We start from the raw sequence: 21,535 nt of genomic DNA on the forward strand, positions 1-21,535 counted from the left end.
TTTGTTGCTGTTGTTGTTATAGCACTAGGAATGGACTCCAAGGCATTGTACATACTAAGTAAGTGCTATGTCACTGAGCTATAGCCCCAGCCACTCTACAAGCTCTTAAAATGATTTCCATCTCAACTGGCACTATCAGACTCAACTTACGTCTTTAAGGTTCCTGATGTCATTAGTTCAGTCACTAACACAATACATTTCTTTCCTTTTAATATAGACTCCCAGGAATCATAAAATCGAACTATATTGGGATGCTGGAGGCCTTTCAACATCTCTGCTTCTTCTTTGAACCGTTGCTGCTCAGCTTTAGTTAATTTGCGGTCCTAAAGTGGAAGAAAGAGTTCCAAATTAATAATACAGAAATGTCCATGCACATTTCTCATAGCTCAACTGAATGTTTTACTGTACACATATATATCTTACACCTATCAATTTTTCTCAATATCTATAGAATCACTGGTATTCTTTCTTAATTAATTTGGCTCTTTGAACAGGTAATGCAACTATTGTTACATTTCATAACTATGCTATAAACACAACTACATAACATCAATATCTTAGGGGCTTTGGGATATAGTTTGGTGGTTGAGTGCTTACACTATCTCAAAATGAATTGACAAAAAGTAATAAAATAGATAATTGTGATGTTTCCCTAAGAAATCTCCAAGTTTTCACAGCTAGACAATATCTAAAAATCAGACCAAGAATAGACATTTATTGCAGTTTAATTTCTGGATTGCTAAAATAAAACTGCTCTAAACTTCCAGATATTGGGTTACTAAGTAATGAAATACCTTCAAATAGGCACTGGACCTCTAGTCTGGTAGGCTACAAGTCATAGGTGCAATGTTTACAAAATCCTAAAGGACTGTGATCCTAAAATTCTGAAATTAGACAAACTATCAATTAAGCTAAGAAAGGAAAATACCTGTATTTCTAGAAATAAGGACAGAGAAAACATCTATCCCATACAACTCTTCTGAAGATATTATTGAGAGTTCCAATTTAAAATATGGGCCAAGCCAGGCAGTGGTGGTGCACACCTTTATTCCCAGCACTGGGGAGACAGAGGCAGGTGGATCTCGGTCAGTATGGTCTATAGAGCAAGTTCCGGAACAGCCAGGGCTTCACAAAAGAAATCCTGTCTTGAAAAACAAACAAACAAAAGTTCTGTAAATTACTAGCTATGGTGTCACACACCTTTAATCCTAGTACTTGGGAGGCAGAGGCAGTTGGATCTCTATGAGTTCAAGACACCCTGGCCTACAGATCGAATTCTAGGACAGCTAGAACTGTTACACAGTGAAACCCTGTCTCAAAAAAAAGGCCAAACTAAGAACCCCTGACAGGTCATAGACCCTAGAAGAAAACCTGCTAAATGAACTTAGTATGAAACCAACTCTTATTTACTTATTGTTATACCCAAAGATTAGTACATCTCTCAACCCTCATCAGAGAAACTTCTTTTAGCAGTAGATCATGATTAACACAGAGACCTACAACTGACCAACATGTAGACAACAAGAGACTGCAAAGTGTTAAGCCCCAAATGGGACATCTATATCACATCCTGCTCCTCTCAAAGCTCAGGGATTGTTGCAGAATATGTCCAGAAAGATTGTAAGAGGTGGTGGATGACTACAATAAAACAGTGTTTCTAGGATACAACATGGAAGCTGCATATATGAACCCACAGCAGTTGTGACAGCATGCACAACAACTGTATGAGCTCAAGCCAGACACAGTATTTTTTAGCTATCACAGTAGGTATATTGGAGGGCTGGAGAGATGGCTCAGTGGTTGAGAGCACTGACTGCTCTTTCAGAGAACCTGGGTTCAATTCCCAGCACCCACATGGCAGCTCACAACTGTCTGTAATTCCAGTTCCAGGGGACCTGACATCCATGGCAAAACACCAATGCATATAAAATAAAAAAATTAAAAAGTCCCACTCCACTTAACACTGTAGGTATATTGAAGATATCAGATTACAGACTTAATTTTAATTAGCAACAGCCCAATTAACGATTTGAAGAAAGATTTGGGGAATATAGGTCAGGTATTGAAGAAATGATGAAACGAGGCCCTGGGTTTGATCCCTAGCATTGACAAAAACAACTGAACACATTTCGCCACTTAAGTTATGTATAGGGGTCAACATTGTTGGTTTGTTTGTTTGTTTGGGGAGACATGTTCTCATTACATGGGCCCGGCTGGCCTGGAACTCATAGAGATCTGCCTGTCTCAGCCTCTGAGTACTGGGATTAAAAGTATTCACAACTGTATCTGACAACAAATGACATCACCCTTAGGCTTAACACTGTTGGAAAGAGGGATATTATTTTTTCTTTCTTTTTATGAGACAAGGTCTCATGTAGCCAAGATAGCACTGAACAACTGAGCTTCCTGCCTCCATGCTAAGATTACAAGCATGTATCACTATACTGTGCTTTGTTTTCTACCCTTTGGAATGGGGTTTGCTCTCTCTTGTCCAGGTTGGCCTCAAATTCACGATCCTACTGCCTCAGTCTTCCAAGTAGCTAAGATTACAGCCTATACACCAATACTTTACAGGTTTATTTTTAAACAGATACCTACTTTGTTAAGGTCTCCTATTGCAAATTTGCTTAGAGGTGTTTTTTTTTTCAAAAATAATCAACTTTTAATTACATCTACTTTGTGTGTACATACTTGCATTGTCACAGTATATGCAGAAGTCAGGAGGTTTAATAGTTTTTTTTAAAGATTTATCTCTTTATTATACATATAGTGTTCTGTCTGCATGTATGCCTGCAGGTCAAAAGAGGGCACCAAATCTCATTACAGATGGTTGTAAGCCATCGTGTGGTTGTTGGATATTGAACTCAGGACTTCTGATAGAACAGCCAGGGCTCTTAACCCCTGAGCCATCTCTCCAGCCCCAAGGGCTTAATATTTTAATACTACACTGGACATTTTTCAGCTATATTTGTGGGGAATTTAGAATTATTTTTACATGTATTTATTTGTGTTTGACTGTGTGTTCGAGGGATGCCATAGAATTCATGTGGAAATCAGAGGAAAACCCTCTGGAGTCTGATCTTTCCTTCCACCACATGGGTCCTGGGGATCAAACTCAGGTCATCAGGCTTGGCAACAAGTTCCCTTTGAGCCACTTCTCCAGTGCCAACAGTTTTCATCTTTTTTTGTTTGTTTGTTTGTTTGTTTGTTTGTTTGTTTTTGTTTTTCAAGACAGGGTTTCTCTGTGGCTTTGGAGGCTGTCCTGGAACTAACTCTTGTAGACCAGGCTGGTCTCGAACTCACAGAGATCCACCTGCCTCCGCCTCCCGAGTGCTGGGATTAAAGGCGTGCGCCACCAACTTAGTTTTGCTTTTTAATTAAGAGTATATGCAGAATTCTACCTAATATCTTCTCAGTACCTACTAATACAAATGTGTTTTATTGGTAAGTTTCCTAGTATGGAATTATTCTTAAATTCCTTTTATCTCATATTCTTGTATTGTTGGAGATATTAAACCTAGGGGCCCAGACATGTTTAGCACTCCTGCCTCAGCTTCCCGAGTGTCACCAAAATGTAAAGTTATGGGGTTTTAATTGATCTTTATAAACTATTAAGTATAGTTTCATAATATCATGTCCAATATTTTAACCTTAATTTCCTCTTTCTTTAACAATTATTTCTACTCTGGTTTCTCTTTGCTTGTTATATTAATTTTCTCCTATCATTGTTTTAAGTTTTGAATAAGCAATAAATGTGGTTTTTATCCATGTTAAAAAGTGACTACCCTTCCTCATATTCAATTGCCCTCTTAGGGGGTCTTAAATTTACTAAGAAGGGCACTATATGCCTTTACATCTAGAGATGTTATTATGAATGATGGAGGTACAGGAGTCTTTCCCCAGGAGCTGCTCTTCCAGAGGTCCTGAGTTCAATTCCCAACAACCACATGGTGGCTCACAACCATCCATTATAAGATCTGGTGCCCTCTTCTGGTGTGCAGATGTACATGGAAGCAGAATGTTGTATACATAATAAATAAATAAAATATTTTTTAAAAAACTAGTATTAAAACCTAGGGAGAAGTACTTACAGTAGAGCTTTCAGCTATTCCTTTGATCATAAGAAGCACACAGACACTATATTAATGGTAATGATTTTGACAGGATAATGTCAACCCACCATCAATGAGGAGAGTTCTTGGTGCAACAGAGGCAAACTAGAGAGCAGTAATAGCTAATGGAGTTAGCATAGAACCATAAAAATGCTAATCTAAAGGCTGGTTATTGTTCTACATGCCAGTAATCTCAGTGCTGAGAAGGCTTAAGCAAAAGCACCATAAATTCTGAGGTCAGCCCAGGGTACATGGGGAGAGTCTACCTTAAAAAACAATCTAGTCTATGAAAATGAGCCATAAATATTACTGTTCCAAAGAAGATCATAAAAAAACAACAAGTGGGGCTGGAGAGATGGCTCAGCAGTTAAGAGCACTGACTGCTCTTCCAAAGGTCCTGAGTTCAATTCCCAGCAACCACATAGTGGCTCACAACCACCTTGAATGAGATCTGGTACCCTTAGCTGGCATGCAGGCAGAAGACTGTATACATAATAAATAAATAAATAAAATCTTTAAAAAAACAAGCATAAAGTTTCAGTGTCATACTTACTAATTTATATGGATAATAAATAGATGCAAAATTCAAATTAAACAAATAGAATTCAACTACTCCATAGAACTTTAAAAAGAAATACTATCTTTTTATAAATGTTAGCTAAACATTTAATCAATTTGAATATGTAGAACAGTAAAAATATACAAAAAACCTTTTCTGAGATATAGAATAACAGCAACATGACTAATCACCACAGGTATTTTATTCAAGATAAGGAACATATTTTTAAGAGTGACTGAACAAAGACTGCCTCCAGGGCAGCCTGCTCTAGCAGAGCTACCTAAGGAAGTGTTTTTGCAGGTGCAGCCTGAAGGCACACAGAGTTTACTGAAGCTGTTGTTCCAGTAGGATCTTGGCATTATCTATATGGTGCTGGTTTTTTAGGCATGCAAAATGCAAGAGTTGCAATGTTGGGGAAGCCTTAGCTCCAGAAAGCTGCTGAGGCCAGATGACTCATAGCAGTGTCAGGTGTTCTGCCTGGAGCTCCTGATCAGGCTGTTCATGAAGCTGTGAAGGTGAAGCCTACTTTTCAATAGGGATTGGAGATGCCAGAGACATGCAAGGTCCACTAAGAGACTGTGAATGGTGCAAGCTACTGAGTTGAGTCAGAGCTACCCAAGCCTGTTAGAACCCAGATGAAGCAACCATGAGCCCTGCATACCAGATACAGAATTACAGGGTTTGGTGTTTGCCTTACTAGGTTTTGGTCTTGCTTTGGTCTGAGCTTTCCTTGTTATATTCCTTTTAGAATTAGAATTTCTTTTAGAATTGGAATGTTTGACATATGACATTCTACGTTGGAACTATATAATTCAGCTTTTTGGGCTGGAGAGATGGCTCAGCTGTTAAAGGCTAGGCTCACAACCAAAAATAATTTGCATTGTTTTTACTTTAAAGGAGTTCGCAGTTAAGAGACTGATTTGAGTCTCTAAAGAGACTTGGTACTTTGGGCTTTTTTTGGGACAATGTTAGAATCATTAAGAACTGAAATTCTTAGCAAGGGACAAAACATATTTTATATTATTAAACATGAGGCATTTGAAGTATTGTGGTTTAAAAGTGACATGTTTGGGTATCAAATTGACAAGACATGAATTACAATGGTTAATTCTGATTGTAAAGTTGATCAGATTAAACACACACAGGCATCAATAAGCCACACCTCTGTGTGTGCCTATAAGGGTGTTTCTAAGGAAAATTAGCTGAGCAGGTTAAAACCTAACCTGGGGTGCAGACCAGATAAAAAGGGAAAAAAGAGAAAGCCTGCTTCCCAATCTGCCTTCAGGCACCAAGCACAGGAGCTGGTTCCACAGCTATGCCTTCCTCATCCCGGTGAACTATATATGCTGTGAGTCACATACGAAATTAGGTACATTTCTTTTCTGAAAGGTAAACTATGATCTTATAATCTCACCCTCTTAATGTAAACATCAACAATGATCTACAAAACTAGATCAGGCTACATGGATCTATCTTTACAAATATAAAAGAAAGAACGATGATATAAAAACTATATGAAATAACTTGTTCAGGTACATATAAATAGTACAAAGGTTTCAAAATAGTACCTACCTACAAAGTATCCTATCATTGCTTTTCTAAAAAAGTTTATTTGTAGCATAGGCTGGCCACAAACCCTTTATGTAATAAGTTGAAAGGCACTTTACTACCATGTCCAGCTCAATGAATGTTCCTGCACATGAACTTCTTCAGCATTGCTTATTAAATGCTCAAACATGTCCCAAGCTTTACAAGCATTATCTCTATGTTTGTTTCATTTCTTAAGCTGAATAGTAGATCCTCACTTTCCATCATATTGCTAGTTCTTCTTTTTCCCTTCATTTTCGTGATTAAACATAGAAACTTGAATATATGAAAGTCATCTACTACTAGAGTTATACTCACAGCCCTAATATTTATATTTTCATACATCCAAGATATTATTTGTATTTATCTTTAATAGGAAAGTTCTTAAAATGCTCCAAAATGTTAAGTTTCTTGGCCTGCCTAAGGAACATAAACTGCAAAGACAACATTAAAAGCTGAACTCCGAATCCCAAGCAAAATATTTATCATCTACCTCTCCAAACAGGATTCACAACAGTGACTGAAGACACCTCACTCACAAATCATTTCCCATTGGCAAACTGATGTAAACTATAACTAAAGGTAAATAAAATAAGCACGTGCCAAGGTAGTAATCATTTATTAACGTATCAAAGTATCATGCAAGAAACTGGGATATAATAGTTACAAACTTATAACCACATTAGAATTTTGAGACAAGAATGGCCTTAATACCTAAAGAAAGGTGCTTTATCAATGGTAGTAAAGATGCATGTTGGGGAACGAAGACCAGAGTTTTGTGGTAAACCATTTGCCTAGCATTCTGTGAAGCCCTGGATTTTATCCATCCACCACAACTCCCCAAAAGAGATATGTCAACAGGGGAATAACAGGCAGAACCAGAGCCACTGTCTTGCAAATCAGTTGGACAAATATGTCGTCATTTTGTAGGGATCTGGGCATCTACTTCATTTGGTCAATCTATTGCCTTAGTGGGAGGTCATGCAGAAACATCTAATTCTTTTGTTCTGCCTGTGCTCACCAATATAGCTTCCTATTATAATTTAGCTTCCCATCTATCTACTATATAGTTCACATAGGCTATTATAACTATATTCCTTTTTCTAAAACAGTAAGTTTGTGTCCTGCATTTCGAAATCTAAAAAAAAGAAGTAGTAGATGGACTTAGAAGATTGCACTTGTATATGTAATAATAAAAATAAGAGGGCATGAATTTGAAAAGACTGAGAAAGTGGGAGAAGTTGGAGGGAGTGGGGAGAGAATATATAAATTTTTTGTTTTTTTTTCAAGACAGGGTTTCTTTGTATAGCCCTAGCTGTCCTGAACTCACTCTGTAGACCAGGCTGGCCTTGAATTCAAAGAGATCCTCCTGCCTCTGCCTCCTGAGTGCTGGGATTAAAGGCATGCACCACCACTACCCTGGGGAGGGGAGGAAGGTAGAATATAGTTCAGTAGTAGAACATACTCATGGCTGTGGGTTCTATACCCAAACAAGAACAACAACAAAATGATGCTATTCAAATAACCAATGGAAAAAAAATGTTTTGTTTTGTTGAGACAGGGTCTCACTATGTAGTACTGGCTGACCTGGAACTCATTGTAGACCAAGATAACCTGGAACTCAGAGATCCTCTGCCTTTGCCTCCCTGGTGCTGGGAATCACTCTGTTGGTGCCATTATACCAGCAGAATGATTGTTTTTCTGGTTTTGCAAGATAGTTTCTCTGAGTAGCCCTTGTTGTCTAAGAAGTAGCTCTGTAGATCTACCTGCCTTTGGCTCCCAAGTGCTGGAATTAAAGGAGTGCACCACTGCCCATCTAAAAATATCATAAATTTGACACACATAAAACTAAATAAATGACAGAATACCTTCTTTAACCAGGTTATTTAATGTGCCTAAACCCTCAGATCTGCATCTGAAAATAATAATTGTTACCTAATATAACTATTATAAAAATTAAACTAGTAAGAATTTATATAAGTGTTCAATTACTTTTTAGTTTTATGATAAATGCAAAGTATATAATACCCAATGTTACTAACTATACTAAAACCTTAACTACAAATTCTTCTATTGTTAAATTTTCAAAAACTTAACAGACTTATTGAGGAAAGACCACACAAAGCTAAAAGGTAGTGCCAATTGATAAATATAGATGAAAAGTTGGAAATAGGAACATGCTATTTGTGGCAGGAGGATCACAAGTTCAAGGCCAGCTTGGCCCAGCAAGTTCCAGATCAGTCTCATAAAAAAAACAGAACACCATAATTACAGTGTAGGATAGCTGTGTAAATACACCAAAGAGCACCAAAAATTAGTGATTGAAGTTCTAAGAAGTATTTCAAAGTATATACTGCTAAGATATTTATTACTTGACAGGCGTTGGTGGCACATACCTATAATCCCAGCACCCAGGAGGCAGAGGCAGGAGGATCCCTGTGAATTCAAGGCCAACCTGGTCTACTACAAGAGTGCTAGGACAGACTCCAAGGTTACACAGAGAAACCCTATTGAAAAGCAAAAAAAAGAAAGGGAGGGAGGGAGGGATGGAAGAAAGGAAGGAAGGAAGGAAGAAAAGGAAGAAAAGAAAGAAAGAAAGAAAGAAAGAAAGAAAAAGAAAGAAAGAAAGAAAATGAGAAGGGAGGAGAGGAAGAAACTTAGTAACCTATCAAAGTTCAAGGAAAACTGTTAAAGAGGAAGGGGGAACATACAAAACACAGTATAGAAACATGAGTATGATTAAAGAACTGAAAAGAGGAGTATTTGTGGGGAAACTGATAAAGTGATTAAGGTCAATATTTTAGTTGATAGTATATCTTTGTAACTCTTTTGTAAATAGAAAATCACCTGAAAATAAATGCAAAAAGAAAAATGAAGTAGCAAAGGAGTGGTACCTCTGTTTCTTTCTACTTCTAACCCTCTCATTTCCTTTAAACAAACCCATATTTAACAACCCTTTCATCTTTTGCTAACTCCAATCTCCAAGACTTCTTCATATACTGAGTATAAACTCCTACTACAAGCTTTATGAAATCTGGCTGTGTCTGCCTTTTCTCCCTTTTTGTGTCTCTAGCACTTAGCATAAGTCTGGCACATTGCACAGAGTATTTATTTGTTGAGAAACCAAAAAATGACAACTCTATTAGGTTTATGTATTCATTTCCTATTGCTATAGTAACAAATTAGCATAAGCTTGGTGGATTAAAACACAGACGTATTATCTTCCAAAAATGGGAATCAGAAATCTACAGTGAATCACACTAGACTGGAATCCAGACAGCAGCACTGTTTCTTCTAGGAGCCAGAGGCAACTGTTTAATTCCTTGACTTTTCCAGCTTTCTAGGCTATCTGCATCCTTTGGCTTGGTAACCAAGTCCTCCAACAGCACCACTCCAAACTCTGTTTCTATTATAAGATCTCTCTAGAATGATTGCCAGCTTACCTCCCTCCATACAAACACTGTCACTAGATGAACTAAGATAATGTCTAATAGTCCCATCTGCAAAGGTACTTTTAACAGTGTAAGGTTCTAAGGATGAAGACATGGACATCTTTGAGATGTCATTATTCAGCCTCCTATACATATCAATTGCTTTCTTTTTTTTTTTTCTGAGACAGGGTTTCTCTGTGTAATCCTGGAACTAGCTCTGTAGTTTGAGGATGGCCTCGAACTCAAAGAAGATTCCTCTGTGCAGGGATTAAAGGTATGGGCCACCACCTTCTAGCTTCTTTTTCTTTTAAAGTCTATCCAACAAATAACTAAAAATAACTCACAAAACTATTTAGGAACTAGTGATATTTCCAAGACCAGAGTTGTCCCCTTCCACCATCATCCTATGCCCTTTTTGCAAAGCATTTGTCTTTGGTTTAGATTTAATCAAGTTATATAAGCTGTTAAACAAAGAGTCTAGATATATTTAAGCCAAATTCATCATCCTTAGATTCAAGATAATCTCTTTGCTTCTGGGTTGACACTTAATATCTATGGCTGGATCTGTTGAAAACAAAGGAAATAGAACTAGAAAGCATTGGGGGAGGGCTTTAAAGGAATTAAGCATATTCATTTTCTTGTGTGGCTTAAACAGAATCCAGAAACATTTCTGAAAGCATAATAAAACTATTTTAAGAGCAAAATTAAGAGCCCTACACTGAATTTAAAAGAAAAAAAACTATACTTTTTCCAGAAACAAGATCTGGCATTTCATTCAATATTTTTCTGCTTCAGTCTCCTAAATGCTGGAATTACAGGTGTTTGCATCATGCTTAACCCTTAAACATAAATTTTCAGCCATTTCTACTTCTACATTACCTTGGCTATAATCACTAGTATAATAAAAAGTACACAGAATGTTCATTCAACATGGTAACCTGCTGTAGTCTATTGAACCTATTTTTCTTGTTTGGTGGTTTTGCTCTGTTTTGACTTTCAGTAAGACCTTTTGTTCAGACTCTATGTGGAGGTGCTACATATCTAGGTGCAATTTCAAGGAGGGCTGGTCTAGAGAGATGTAGCTCAGTTAGCGAGAAGTTCAGTCCCCAAAAATCAAACAAACTGGACATGGTGGTACATGCCTATAGTTTCAGCACTTAGGAAGTAGAGGCAGGAAGCTCATAAGTTCAAGATCATTCTCAGATATATATTGATTTAGGGGCTAACCTGGAATATATCAGACCATGTCTCAAATAAAATACAATAAACTTCCTACATTAGGCACTTAGATTAAATTCAATTCTAATGGAATGGCAACCAACAGCACTTTGTAATGGGTGAAATCTGGATATTTTATAGGCACCCACACTTAAAGACACCACTAGAATTTAAATAGTAATGACCTATACTTAGTGGCTGTCTTTATTCAATCTTAATTGTGTGGTTTGTTTTTTGTTGGTATTTGCTGCTGTTGTTTTGAGGTAGGGTTGCATGTAGCCCAGGCTACAGTCAAGAATGACTAACTTCAGATCCTCCAGACCCCACCTCCCCAGTGCCAGCCACCATACCTGGTATATGTGATGTTGAGACGGCACTGAAAACTTTGCTCATGCATGTTAGGGCAAGTGCTATACCAAACTGAGCCATATTGCTAGTCCCAATCTTAATTTTAAGCATCCCATATGAATGCTGACCATTTTTCATGAGTTGACTGAGGCTACCAAGGCTTGTTCTCCTTCTATTTGACCTACATCTGCCTCAAACTATTCTCATTATAATACTTTCTATGCTATTTTGTCCCGAATTTGTTAATAGTACTAAATAAAAGTATCTATCATAAACTGGGTGGTAGTGCCAGCAGCTCACGCCTTTAATCTCAGCACTTGGGGAGCAGACACAGGTGGATCTCTATGAGTTAGAGGCCAGCCTGGTCTACAGAGTGAGTTCCAGGACAGGCTCCAAAGCTACACAGAGAAATGCTGTCTCGGGAAAAACAATCTATTATAGAAGAAAATATCTGGTAATTTAGTCATTCCCCTCATTTTTTCTTTAATTTCTCCTCACTAAACATCTTGAGCTGACTAACCTCTGTAGATTCTGGTGATTTCACTTTGCTATAAATTTTAAAGGTATGAGGATGGAATATCAATAGAAGTTTTCAAAGGGTCAAGAAAAATCTTTCCTATTTGGAAAAATATCATATGAATTTCACGTTTTTATAAGAAAAATATGAAGGTAGATACCATACTGAATACATTGCTATCATAAATTTAATTATGTAGAACAAAAATCAACCAATGAGACACATACACACTCAGATCTAAAAATGAGATGTTAATGAGAATTTGGGGAATTTCCTGAAGCTAATAAATTTCCCAAAGAATGTCACAACATAGCCTTTTTCTTTTTAAAACAGGAAAGGAAAGCAAGTATGGTGGGCATATGCCTATGACCCTAGCACTAGAGAGGTTGAGACAGTAGAACATGAGTTTGAACCCAGCCTAGGTTACAAAAAAACTCAGGGTCAGCTTGGGATACACTGAAGACCCTGTCTCAAAATAACAAATGAAAAATGATCAGTGTAGAGCAAAAACTGGTCCTATTTCCAAAGGTTGTGTTGTTTTTCTACCTAAGAGGTAGAGTATTTGCCTAGCATGAAAAGACCCAAAAATTGATCCTAGCATCATAATATAAATAAATGAGTGAATTAAATAAACAGAGGAGGAAGAGGGGGCATAACTCAACAGCAGAATACTTATATAAAGCTCCAAGTTTATTCCCAGCACTGCAAAAATTAAGATTAAAAAGTAATTGACTGGAAATACATCTCAATGATAGAGTATTTGCCTAGCATGTAAAAAGGCTCTAGATTCCATTCTCAGTATTGCCCAAAAATGAAAAACAAAGAAAGATAATTTTTAAAAAGCTTGCCATGGGCTCCTAACAGATTAGAAAAGAGCATAATGTCTCCATAATGGTACAATGGCTCTTCACTTTCTTCATCCTGGATCACTCTGGTGGTCAGGGCAGCTAAATCTGGAATTCATAAAGCCAAGAAAATTATATACCCACCTGTAGTTCACACCAAGCAACTTCAACCCAAGTTTCAGTGTCCAGTCCTTTATATACTGTTTTAAATGCTCCTCTTCCCAGCTCTATATCAAATTTCAGAAACCTGCCACTAGGGGAAGTTGCTACAGCCTTCATCTCTGCCTCTTCTTCCATTTCCTTGTCATTTTTCTCCTTGACACTATCTTTTGAGGACTCTGAGGTTGCCTTTGAGCATTGTTCATATTTAACTTCTTGCCCACCTCTTAGCACATTTGTAGGAAGTTTATCTACCCTTGAAATATTTGTTGCAGCTTTTATTCTTTCATCTCTAGGAGAGGATTCAGCAGCTTTATTGTCTTCTGTCATCTCAACACTCTTTCGGAAAAATCTCTTTCTTTCAATGGTTTCCCCGGCAGCAGAGAAGGTGCTTGTTTTTTCCTTCATTCTAGCTTCTACCGTCAGAGGTGTAACAATCTGAGCGACCCTGTTTTCCAAGGAAACCCCATCAGGTTTCTCAGAATCTTCTGTGTTAGCTGGCTCCCCAGAATCAGTGGCCATTGTAACTAGGATTGGCGCTGAACTTTTTCCTGTTTCACTTTTCAGTCCACTTGCATCTCAGGTGTCAAAATTACTAGAACACACTTCCTTTTATGTGGTCATACACTCCCATAGTGACCTGAAGGATGGAAAAAAGATAATTTTAATATCACCCTACAACAGACCTCATTAAGCAGAAAACAAGTCACCTGATTTTTAATTGCTTCTTTCTTATCTTGTTTCTGTAAAACTTAGCAACTAAGACCCCAGGGACTATGCCTTATCTTATTTAATATTTTAATATAGCATCAGTAACTAATATAGCACTTAGCATACAGTTCAGTATGTCTTCATACGCAGGAACCTAGTTCTCAGCTCATCTCAATCCACCAAATTCAATACAGGTGCCAAATCCTGAATTCACTTAGCCAAACATAGTCAGTAAAAACACATGGTTTCCAGAAGATTTTTGTCTAAGATTCTGGAACCCATCTAATAGTAGTTTCTTTAGTTGTGACAAAGTATATGTGGAATCAAATTTCCTATTTTAACTATTACAGTCCCTAACATTAATGCATTCACAATGCAATGAAATTTTTATCATTTGTGTGAGTTGGTTACCTCCTTCTACCTTCTACCTTCTACCTTCATGTGAATTCCAGGAACCAAACTCAAGCTGTCTAATAGCAAGCACTTTATACACTGTGACAGACATCTTGCTGGCCCTATTATCACCTCAATACATTCCCAAAATGATTTCATCATCTTAAGCTGAAAATCTATACTCATTATAGAAAAGTGTCCTATCCAGCTGAGTGCATGGAATGCACGTACAGTCCTAGTTACTTAGGAAGCTGAGGGTGGAGAATCACCTATGACCTGGAAGTTCCAAGCTGGCTTGGACAAACAGCAAAACTAATTTCTAAAACAGAAGAAAAAACAGTTTTTAGGGGGCTGAGAGTAGCCCACTAGCAGATGTATGCTTAGCATGTGCAAAATTCTACGTTTGATCACCAGAACTACCAAAGAAATATCTTACCCACATCTACCCTCTCAAACCTACATTCTACTCTCTCTGAATTTACTGATTCTAGGTAAGTAAGTGGACGCATACAGTATTTATGTCTGTCTTATTTCACTTGGCATAATGTGCTCATCTCTTTTTAAGATTGGCTAATAAATACATGAAAAATATCCAATATCTCTAGTCACCAGGAAAATTAAAATCAAAACTACATCAAAATTCCATCCCACCTAAGTAAAAGTGGCTATCATAAACAAAATGCAAAAGAGGTCTGGAGGGATGACTCAGTGTTTAAGAGCATTTACTGCTCTTGCAGAGAGATCCAGGTTCGGTTTCCAGAACCCACATGGTGGCTCACAACTGTCTATAACTCCAGTTCCAGGGTTTCAATATCTCTTCTAATCTCTCTGGACTCCTGCACCTGTGTGGTGCACATACATATACTCGGACACACACATAAAACAAAATTAATACATTTTTAAAAAGAAATACAAAATAAATTATAAAGATGGGGAAATTTAAATTAATCCAGTCACTATGGAACTTAGTATAATAGTTCCTCAAAAATTAAAAATAGATCCAGGCGGTGATGGCACACGCCTTTAATCTCAGCACTCTGGAGGCAAAGACAGGCAAATCTCTGTGAGTTTGAGGCCAGCCTGGTCTACAAAGTGAGTTTCAGGACAGCCAGGGAACTCTGTCTCAGAAAACAAAACAAAATTTAAAAAAATAATGGCCATATGATCCAACTATAAAGCTTCTGAGTATGTAAAAAGATCAAAGTCAGCTTACTCTATATAAGGCATGGGGGTGTATACTTGTAACCTCAGTACTTAGGATGGAGGATCCAAAGTTTGAGGCTGGTCTGGGCTGCATAATGAGATTGTCTAAAATAAATAATGGAGGGAGGGAGGGAGGGAGGGAGGGACTTCTTCCCTCCTTACTGCAACATGCATTGGTGGTATGCTACTAAATTATATGCCTTGAATGACACAATTAAAGTTAAAGATAACATTTATCATCCATTTTCAAATAGCTAAACAAATGAAACATGTTTTTTTGAGTCAGGATCTTACTACTTAGTCCTGTCTGACTAGAACTGTGTAGACCAGACTAGCCCCAAACTTACCATATCTCCATCTTCTCAGATATAAAGAAAGCACCTACAGTACTACCTATTAGGAATCCAGGTGAACATCATGGAAAGCTTCATTGCATTACTTAACTCCTTTCTTTAAAAACATGTTTGAGATTTCTCAAAATAAAAATATTTCAGGGGACTGATGAAATGGCTCTGCTAGTTAAGTGCTTACTTGAAAAACATGAATACCTAAGTTTAGATCCTCAGCACCCTTGGGTGCAGAAATGCATGCTTGTAATTCCAGGGTTGGGAGCTAGAAAAGGGAGAATCCTTAGGATGTGCTGGCTATCTAGCTTTGCCAAATCAGTAAGCTTCAGGTTCAGTGTCTCAAAATATAAGGTGGAAGGTTGGGTGTGGTAGCATACTCCATTAATCCCACAGATCAGGAGGCAGAGACAGGCAGATCTCTATAGGTTCAAGACCAGCCTGGTCTACAGAGTTCTATGCAGCCATGACTACAAAGTTAAGACCTTGCCTCAAAAAAAGATGGCAAGCAATTAAAGAAGACAATGCACATTAACTTCTTTTTTCCACATGCACATATACATGACTATTCAAACATATCATGTATACATAAAAAAGAATTCAATGATCAGACAAAGTTAATTTAGATTGGTTAGAAATAGAAATATGACTATTAAAACAATAAAGAAAGGGGCTGGTAAAATAGCTCAGTGGATCTGCACACATGTGCAGATGATAAAACAATTTGTTGGAGTCAGTGTTCTCCTTCCACTAAGTGTGTGCTGGGGATTGAACTTGGGTTGTCAAACTTGTCAGCAGGTACTTTTACCTATTGAACCATCTCACCACCCCCTAAACTTGCTTTTTGAGTTGTACCTATAAATTCTTGAGTGCTGAAGAGATGGCTCAGAGGTCACTGGCTACTTTTCCAGAGTAACTAGGTTCAATTCCCAGCATCTACATGATGGCTCACAATAGTTTATAACTGTAGTTTCAGGGAATCCAATACCCCTTCGAGGCCTCTGTGGGCACTAGGCACATATGTGGTACATGAACAGACATCTATGCAGCAAAAACACCCATATAAATAAAAAATTTTAAAACTATATGCATAAACTATACATTTTTTGTAAATGTGTATTTCATAAGCTCAATACCTTTAGGTTTCCATTTAAACCATCATGACCAAAAGCAACTTGGGGAGGAAAGGTCTATTTCATTTTATACTTCCAGGTAACAGTACACCACTGAGGGAAGTCTGGACAGAAACCTAGAGGCAAGAACTGATGCAGAAACCATGAAAGAATGCTGCTTACTGTCTTGCTCCCCATGGCTCGCTCAACCTGCTTCCTTAAACAATTCAGGACCACCTACCCAGAGATGAAACCACAAACAGTGAACTGTGCCCTCCCACATATATCATCAATCAAGAAAATGCAACACAGGCTTGCTCACAGACGAATCTGGTGGCTGCACTTTTTCAATTGAGGTTCCCTCTTCCCAGATGATTCCAGCCTGTGTCAAGTTGACAAAAAACTAACCACCACAAAGAAAGGGGTTTTTAAAAAATGTAATAATGAATATAACATACTTTCCAAGAAGATTTGCAAAATACTGGTTACACATACTTTAAAAAATAGGTTTTGCTTTGTAACAAGCAAATTTAAGTAAAGAGTCTTTTGCTAATTGGACCACTTACTTGACATCAATATATCAAAAGGTTCCTACAATGGACTAGTTTTAAGAATAGCTCTAATAAATTCATCTTGGTTTTACACATGATACCGCTGATATATCAACTAATTCTGAATCTTTAGTTTGACATTAGGGAATGGACTCTAAATAACTCCCACAAATGACAATATGATACCAGAATATACATTTCGGCAAATATTCTAGTACATTAAATTTAAAATTTTATCAGAGATCCATACTTCTCACATTCCATAAAAGTCCTTTCAAAATGGATTAAAGATTTTAAATATGGTTTAAACTGCTAGGTAAAACACGTTAAGTTATAGGCATGGGCTGGGCTGTGGTGGCACACGCCTTTAATCCCAGCACTCAGAAGGCAAAGGGCTGATTTCCAAAATATACAATGAACTCAAGAAGCTAGCCACCAAAACACCAAACAATGAAATTAAAAACTGGGGTGCAGAACTAAATAGAGAATTCTCAACAGAGGAATCTGAAATGGCTGAAAGACGTTTAAGAAAGTGCTCAAAATCCTTGGCCATCAGAGAAATGCAACTCAAAACAACTCTGAGATACCATCTTACACCAGCCAGAATGGCTAAAATCAAAAACACTAATGACAATCTATGCTGGAGAGGATGCGGAGAAAAAGGAACACTCCTCCATTGCTGGTGGGAGTGCAAACTTGTAAGACCACTTTGGAAATCAGTATGGCGGTTGCTCAGAAAAATGGGAATCAGTCTACTCAAGATCCAGCAATTCCTCTCTTGGGCATATACCCAAATAATGCACGTTCATACAACAAGGACATATGTTCAACCATGTTCATAGCAGCATTGTTTGTAATAGCCAGAACCTGGAAGCAACCTAGATGCCCCTCAACTGAAGAATGGATAGAGAAAATGTGGTACATTTATACAATGGAGTATTACTCAGCAGAAAAAAAGCAATGGAATCTTGAAATGCACGGGCAAATGGATGGAACTAGAAGAAACCATCCTGAGTGAGGTAACCCAGTCACAAAAAGACAAACATGGTATGTACTCATTCATATATGAATTTTAGACATTGAGCAAAGGATTACCAGCCTACAATCCTCTTCACCATAGGAAGTAGGAAACAAAAAGGACTCTAAGAGAAGAATGCATGGACCCCAGAGAATGGGAAGGGCCAGGATCTCCTGACCTAACTGGGAGCATTAGGGTAGGGGAGAGGGAGCTGCCAGAATGAGAGGAGGAGAAGAGGAGGGGAGAGGAGGAAATGGAAGAGCAGAAATGTTGAGTGGGGGAAGAAAAGAGGAGAGCAGGATGAGAGATACCATAACAGAGGGAGCCATTATAGGTCCGAGGAGAGATCTGGCACTAGGGAGATTTCCAGAGATCTACAAGGATGGCACGAACTGACAATCTAGGCTATGGTGGAGAGGATACCCTAAATGTCCTTCCCCTATAATGAGACTGATGACTACTTTATATGCCATCCTAGAGCCCTCATCCAGTGGCTGATGGAAGCAGAGGCAGACATCCACAGACACCCACACTGAACTGAACTCTGGAACCCAGTTGCAGAGAGGGAGAAATGAGGATCAAAGGGGTCAGGACCAGGCTGGTGAAACCCACAGAAACAGCTGGCCTGAACAAGGGGGAGCACATGGACCCCAGACTGCTGTCTGGGAGGCCAGCACGGGACTGATCCAGACCCCTCAACATGGATGTCAATGAGGAGGCCTTCACACTGTATGGGGCCCCTGGTAGTGGATCAGTATTTTTCCCTCGTGTAAGAAGGAACTTTGAGAGTACATCCCATGTGAAGGGATGCTCTCTCGTCCTGGAAACATGGGGGAGGACCTAGGCCCGGGCCAGGATGATGTGGTGGACTTTGTGGAGCCCCCGTGGAGGGCCCTTCCTCTCACTGGGGAGTGGAGGGCAGGTAGGGTGGGGAGCAGGTGGAGGGCTGCGGGGGAGGGGTGGCAGAGGGAGAAGGGCTGTGAAGACATGTGAAGCAAGCTTGTTCCTAATTTGAAATAATAACAAAAAAAATAACTATACCATCTCACTCCAGTTAGAATTAAGAAATTAAATGCTGGGCTGGGCACTTGGGAGGCAGAGGCAATCCATCAAATAAAAGCAAAAATGCTAAATTTATACTTCCATGATTTTTTTTCTTTTTTGTTTTTTAGAGACAGGGTTTCTCTGTATTGTTTTTGAGGCTGTCCTGGAACTAGTTGTGTAGACCAGACTGGTCTCGAACTCACAGAGATCTGCCTGCCTCTGCCTCCCGAGTGCTGGGACTAAAGATGTGTACCACCACTGCCCAGCTACTTCCATGATTTTTAAGAGAAAAAAATTATTTAGTATACTGAAAAGAGTACAATGGACAGCACAATAATCTCCTGTCCCATAGTAGATCTTGAATGAAGTCCTCTTGCAACTTTATTTTTGTTTTGTTTTGTTTTCTTAGGTAGCCCAACTTCATCTTTTGCACATGAATATTCAATTGTCCTGGCATAAACAGGGAAAGATTATTCTCTCCTTATTGAGTTTTCTTAGCATTCTTATTAAAATTATTTGACCATCAATATTTGGGTTTATTTTTAAACTATCTTCTTTTCATTTATCTGTATATTTTCCCTTATGGTACTACCATACTGTTTTGTTTCTGTTTAAGTTTTTTATTATACTGGAAAGCCTGCCATAATAATGTAGCTTTTGTTTTTTGAGACAGACTCTCTCATGTATTCCAGGCTGGCCTCAAAAGCACTATGTAGCCTTATGACTTTTAACCTTGTTCCTCCTGCCTCAAACTTCAGAGTGATGAAATTATAGATGTGTGCTACCAAGCCTGGTTTATTGTACTGAGGGCTTTGTCATGCTAGAACAGCATTGTACCTTTTGAACTACATTCCCAACCCAATAAATTAGAAGTGGAGGAAGACATTTGACACTGACCTCTGATCTCCACATGCTTACTCACAGGCTCACCTGTACACATGTGCATACAAAGGCATACAGCACACACACACACACACACACACACACACACACACACACACACACACACACACACGGTGCGCGAGCATCTCAAAACAAGAATGTATTAAATATTTACAAAAGGGAGTGAAATATTAAGACAACATAATATATAAAATGTGCTAAAGTTACATTCCTACAAGCAGTCCCCCCTTTACCTACATTCTTGCCAGCATTTTATTTTTATTTTATTTATTTTTATTTTTGTTGCTGTTTTTCTAGACAAGGGTTTCTCTGTGTAGCTTTGACTGTCCTAGAACTAGCTCTGTAGACCAGGCTGGCCTCAAACTCACAGAGATCCGCCTGCCTCTGTCTCCTGAGTGCTGGGTTCAAAGGTGTGCACCACCACTACCAAGTGCCATTTATTTATTTATTTATTTATTTATCTACTTATTTATTTATAAAACTCATAGAGATGCATTTGCCTCTGCCAATATGGTCTACATAGCAAGTTCCAGACAAGGCAAGGTTAAATACTGAGACCTGTCTCAATAAATAAGTAAATAAATAAATAATTGATGCTATAACAATTGAATATTCATGTGCAAAGGTGAGTTTGGGATATCTCAAAAAAATAAAGTTACAGGAAGACTACATTCAAGATCTACTACGGGGCAGGAGATTATTGTCATGTCCAATGTATTCTTTTCAGTATGCTAAATAAATTTAATTTTTCTTTAAATAAATCATGAAAGTATAAATTCAGCATTTATTGCTTTCATTTGATGGACAAATAATTAAGAGTTCAATGAGTCAGGCTGTGGCAGCACACGCCTTTAATCCAGCTCTTGGGAGGCAGAGGCAAGTGAATCACTGTGAGTTCAAGGCCAGCCTGGTCTACAAAGTTAGTTTTAGGACACAAGGCTACAAAGAGAAACCCTGTCTTGAAAAACTACAAAAAAAAAGTTCAATGAGAACTTTCAGAAATTGGCCAACAAGATTGTGCCACTAAGACCTATCTGTGTTTAATATGAGAACTAAGAATGAAACTAAGAATTCATGAAATGCTCTACCACATTACATTGCCAATTCAATACACTTCCAATGTCACGTACAAGATTATTATTTCCTGCAAAGTAAAAATAGGTAGAGGTCTTTTTTTATTTATTCATTCATTTGTTCATTCATTTATTCTCTGTGTGTGCATACTTGCGGTAGCCCACCATAGGGCTTACATGTAGTTCAGAGACAACTTTCAAGAGTTCATTCTCTCCTTTTACCATGTGGGTTCTAGAATCAAACTAAAGTTGTCAGATTTGGTAACAAGCACCTTTACCCAGGAAGCCATCTCAAGGGACAGAGATTTTTTTTTTAGCTTAACTACTTATTTTGAAATAATTTTTAACTTGAGAAAGAACTTGCAAGAATTACAAAGAATATAGTACAACCTTCACCCACATTCCCC

The 21,535-nt window shown here is 38.1% G+C and overlaps 1 protein-coding gene across 3 annotated transcripts in view; it reads right to left on the reverse strand.

Moving 5' to 3' along the window:
- The window catches only part of Wnk3 (WNK lysine deficient protein kinase 3), a 96,800-nt gene extending 83,502 nt beyond the window's left edge, over positions 1-13,298 (reverse strand). For all 3 annotated transcript variants that reach the window (XM_035450233.1, XM_035450232.1, XM_035450231.1), the window contains exons 1-2: positions 12,762-13,298; positions 151-323 (exon numbers count right to left, since the gene is read on the reverse strand). In XM_035450233.1, the coding sequence (XP_035306124.1) occupies positions 151-323; positions 12,762-13,298 (710 nt within the window). The remainder of the gene's footprint in view (positions 1-150; positions 324-12,761) is intronic.
- Between the last annotated feature and the right edge of the window lie 8,237 nt (positions 13,299-21,535).

Source organism: Cricetulus griseus, chromosome X, assembly GCF_003668045.3.
Source record: "Cricetulus griseus strain 17A/GY chromosome X, alternate assembly CriGri-PICRH-1.0, whole genome shotgun sequence".
NCBI lineage: Eukaryota > Metazoa > Chordata > Mammalia > Rodentia > Cricetidae > Cricetulus > Cricetulus griseus.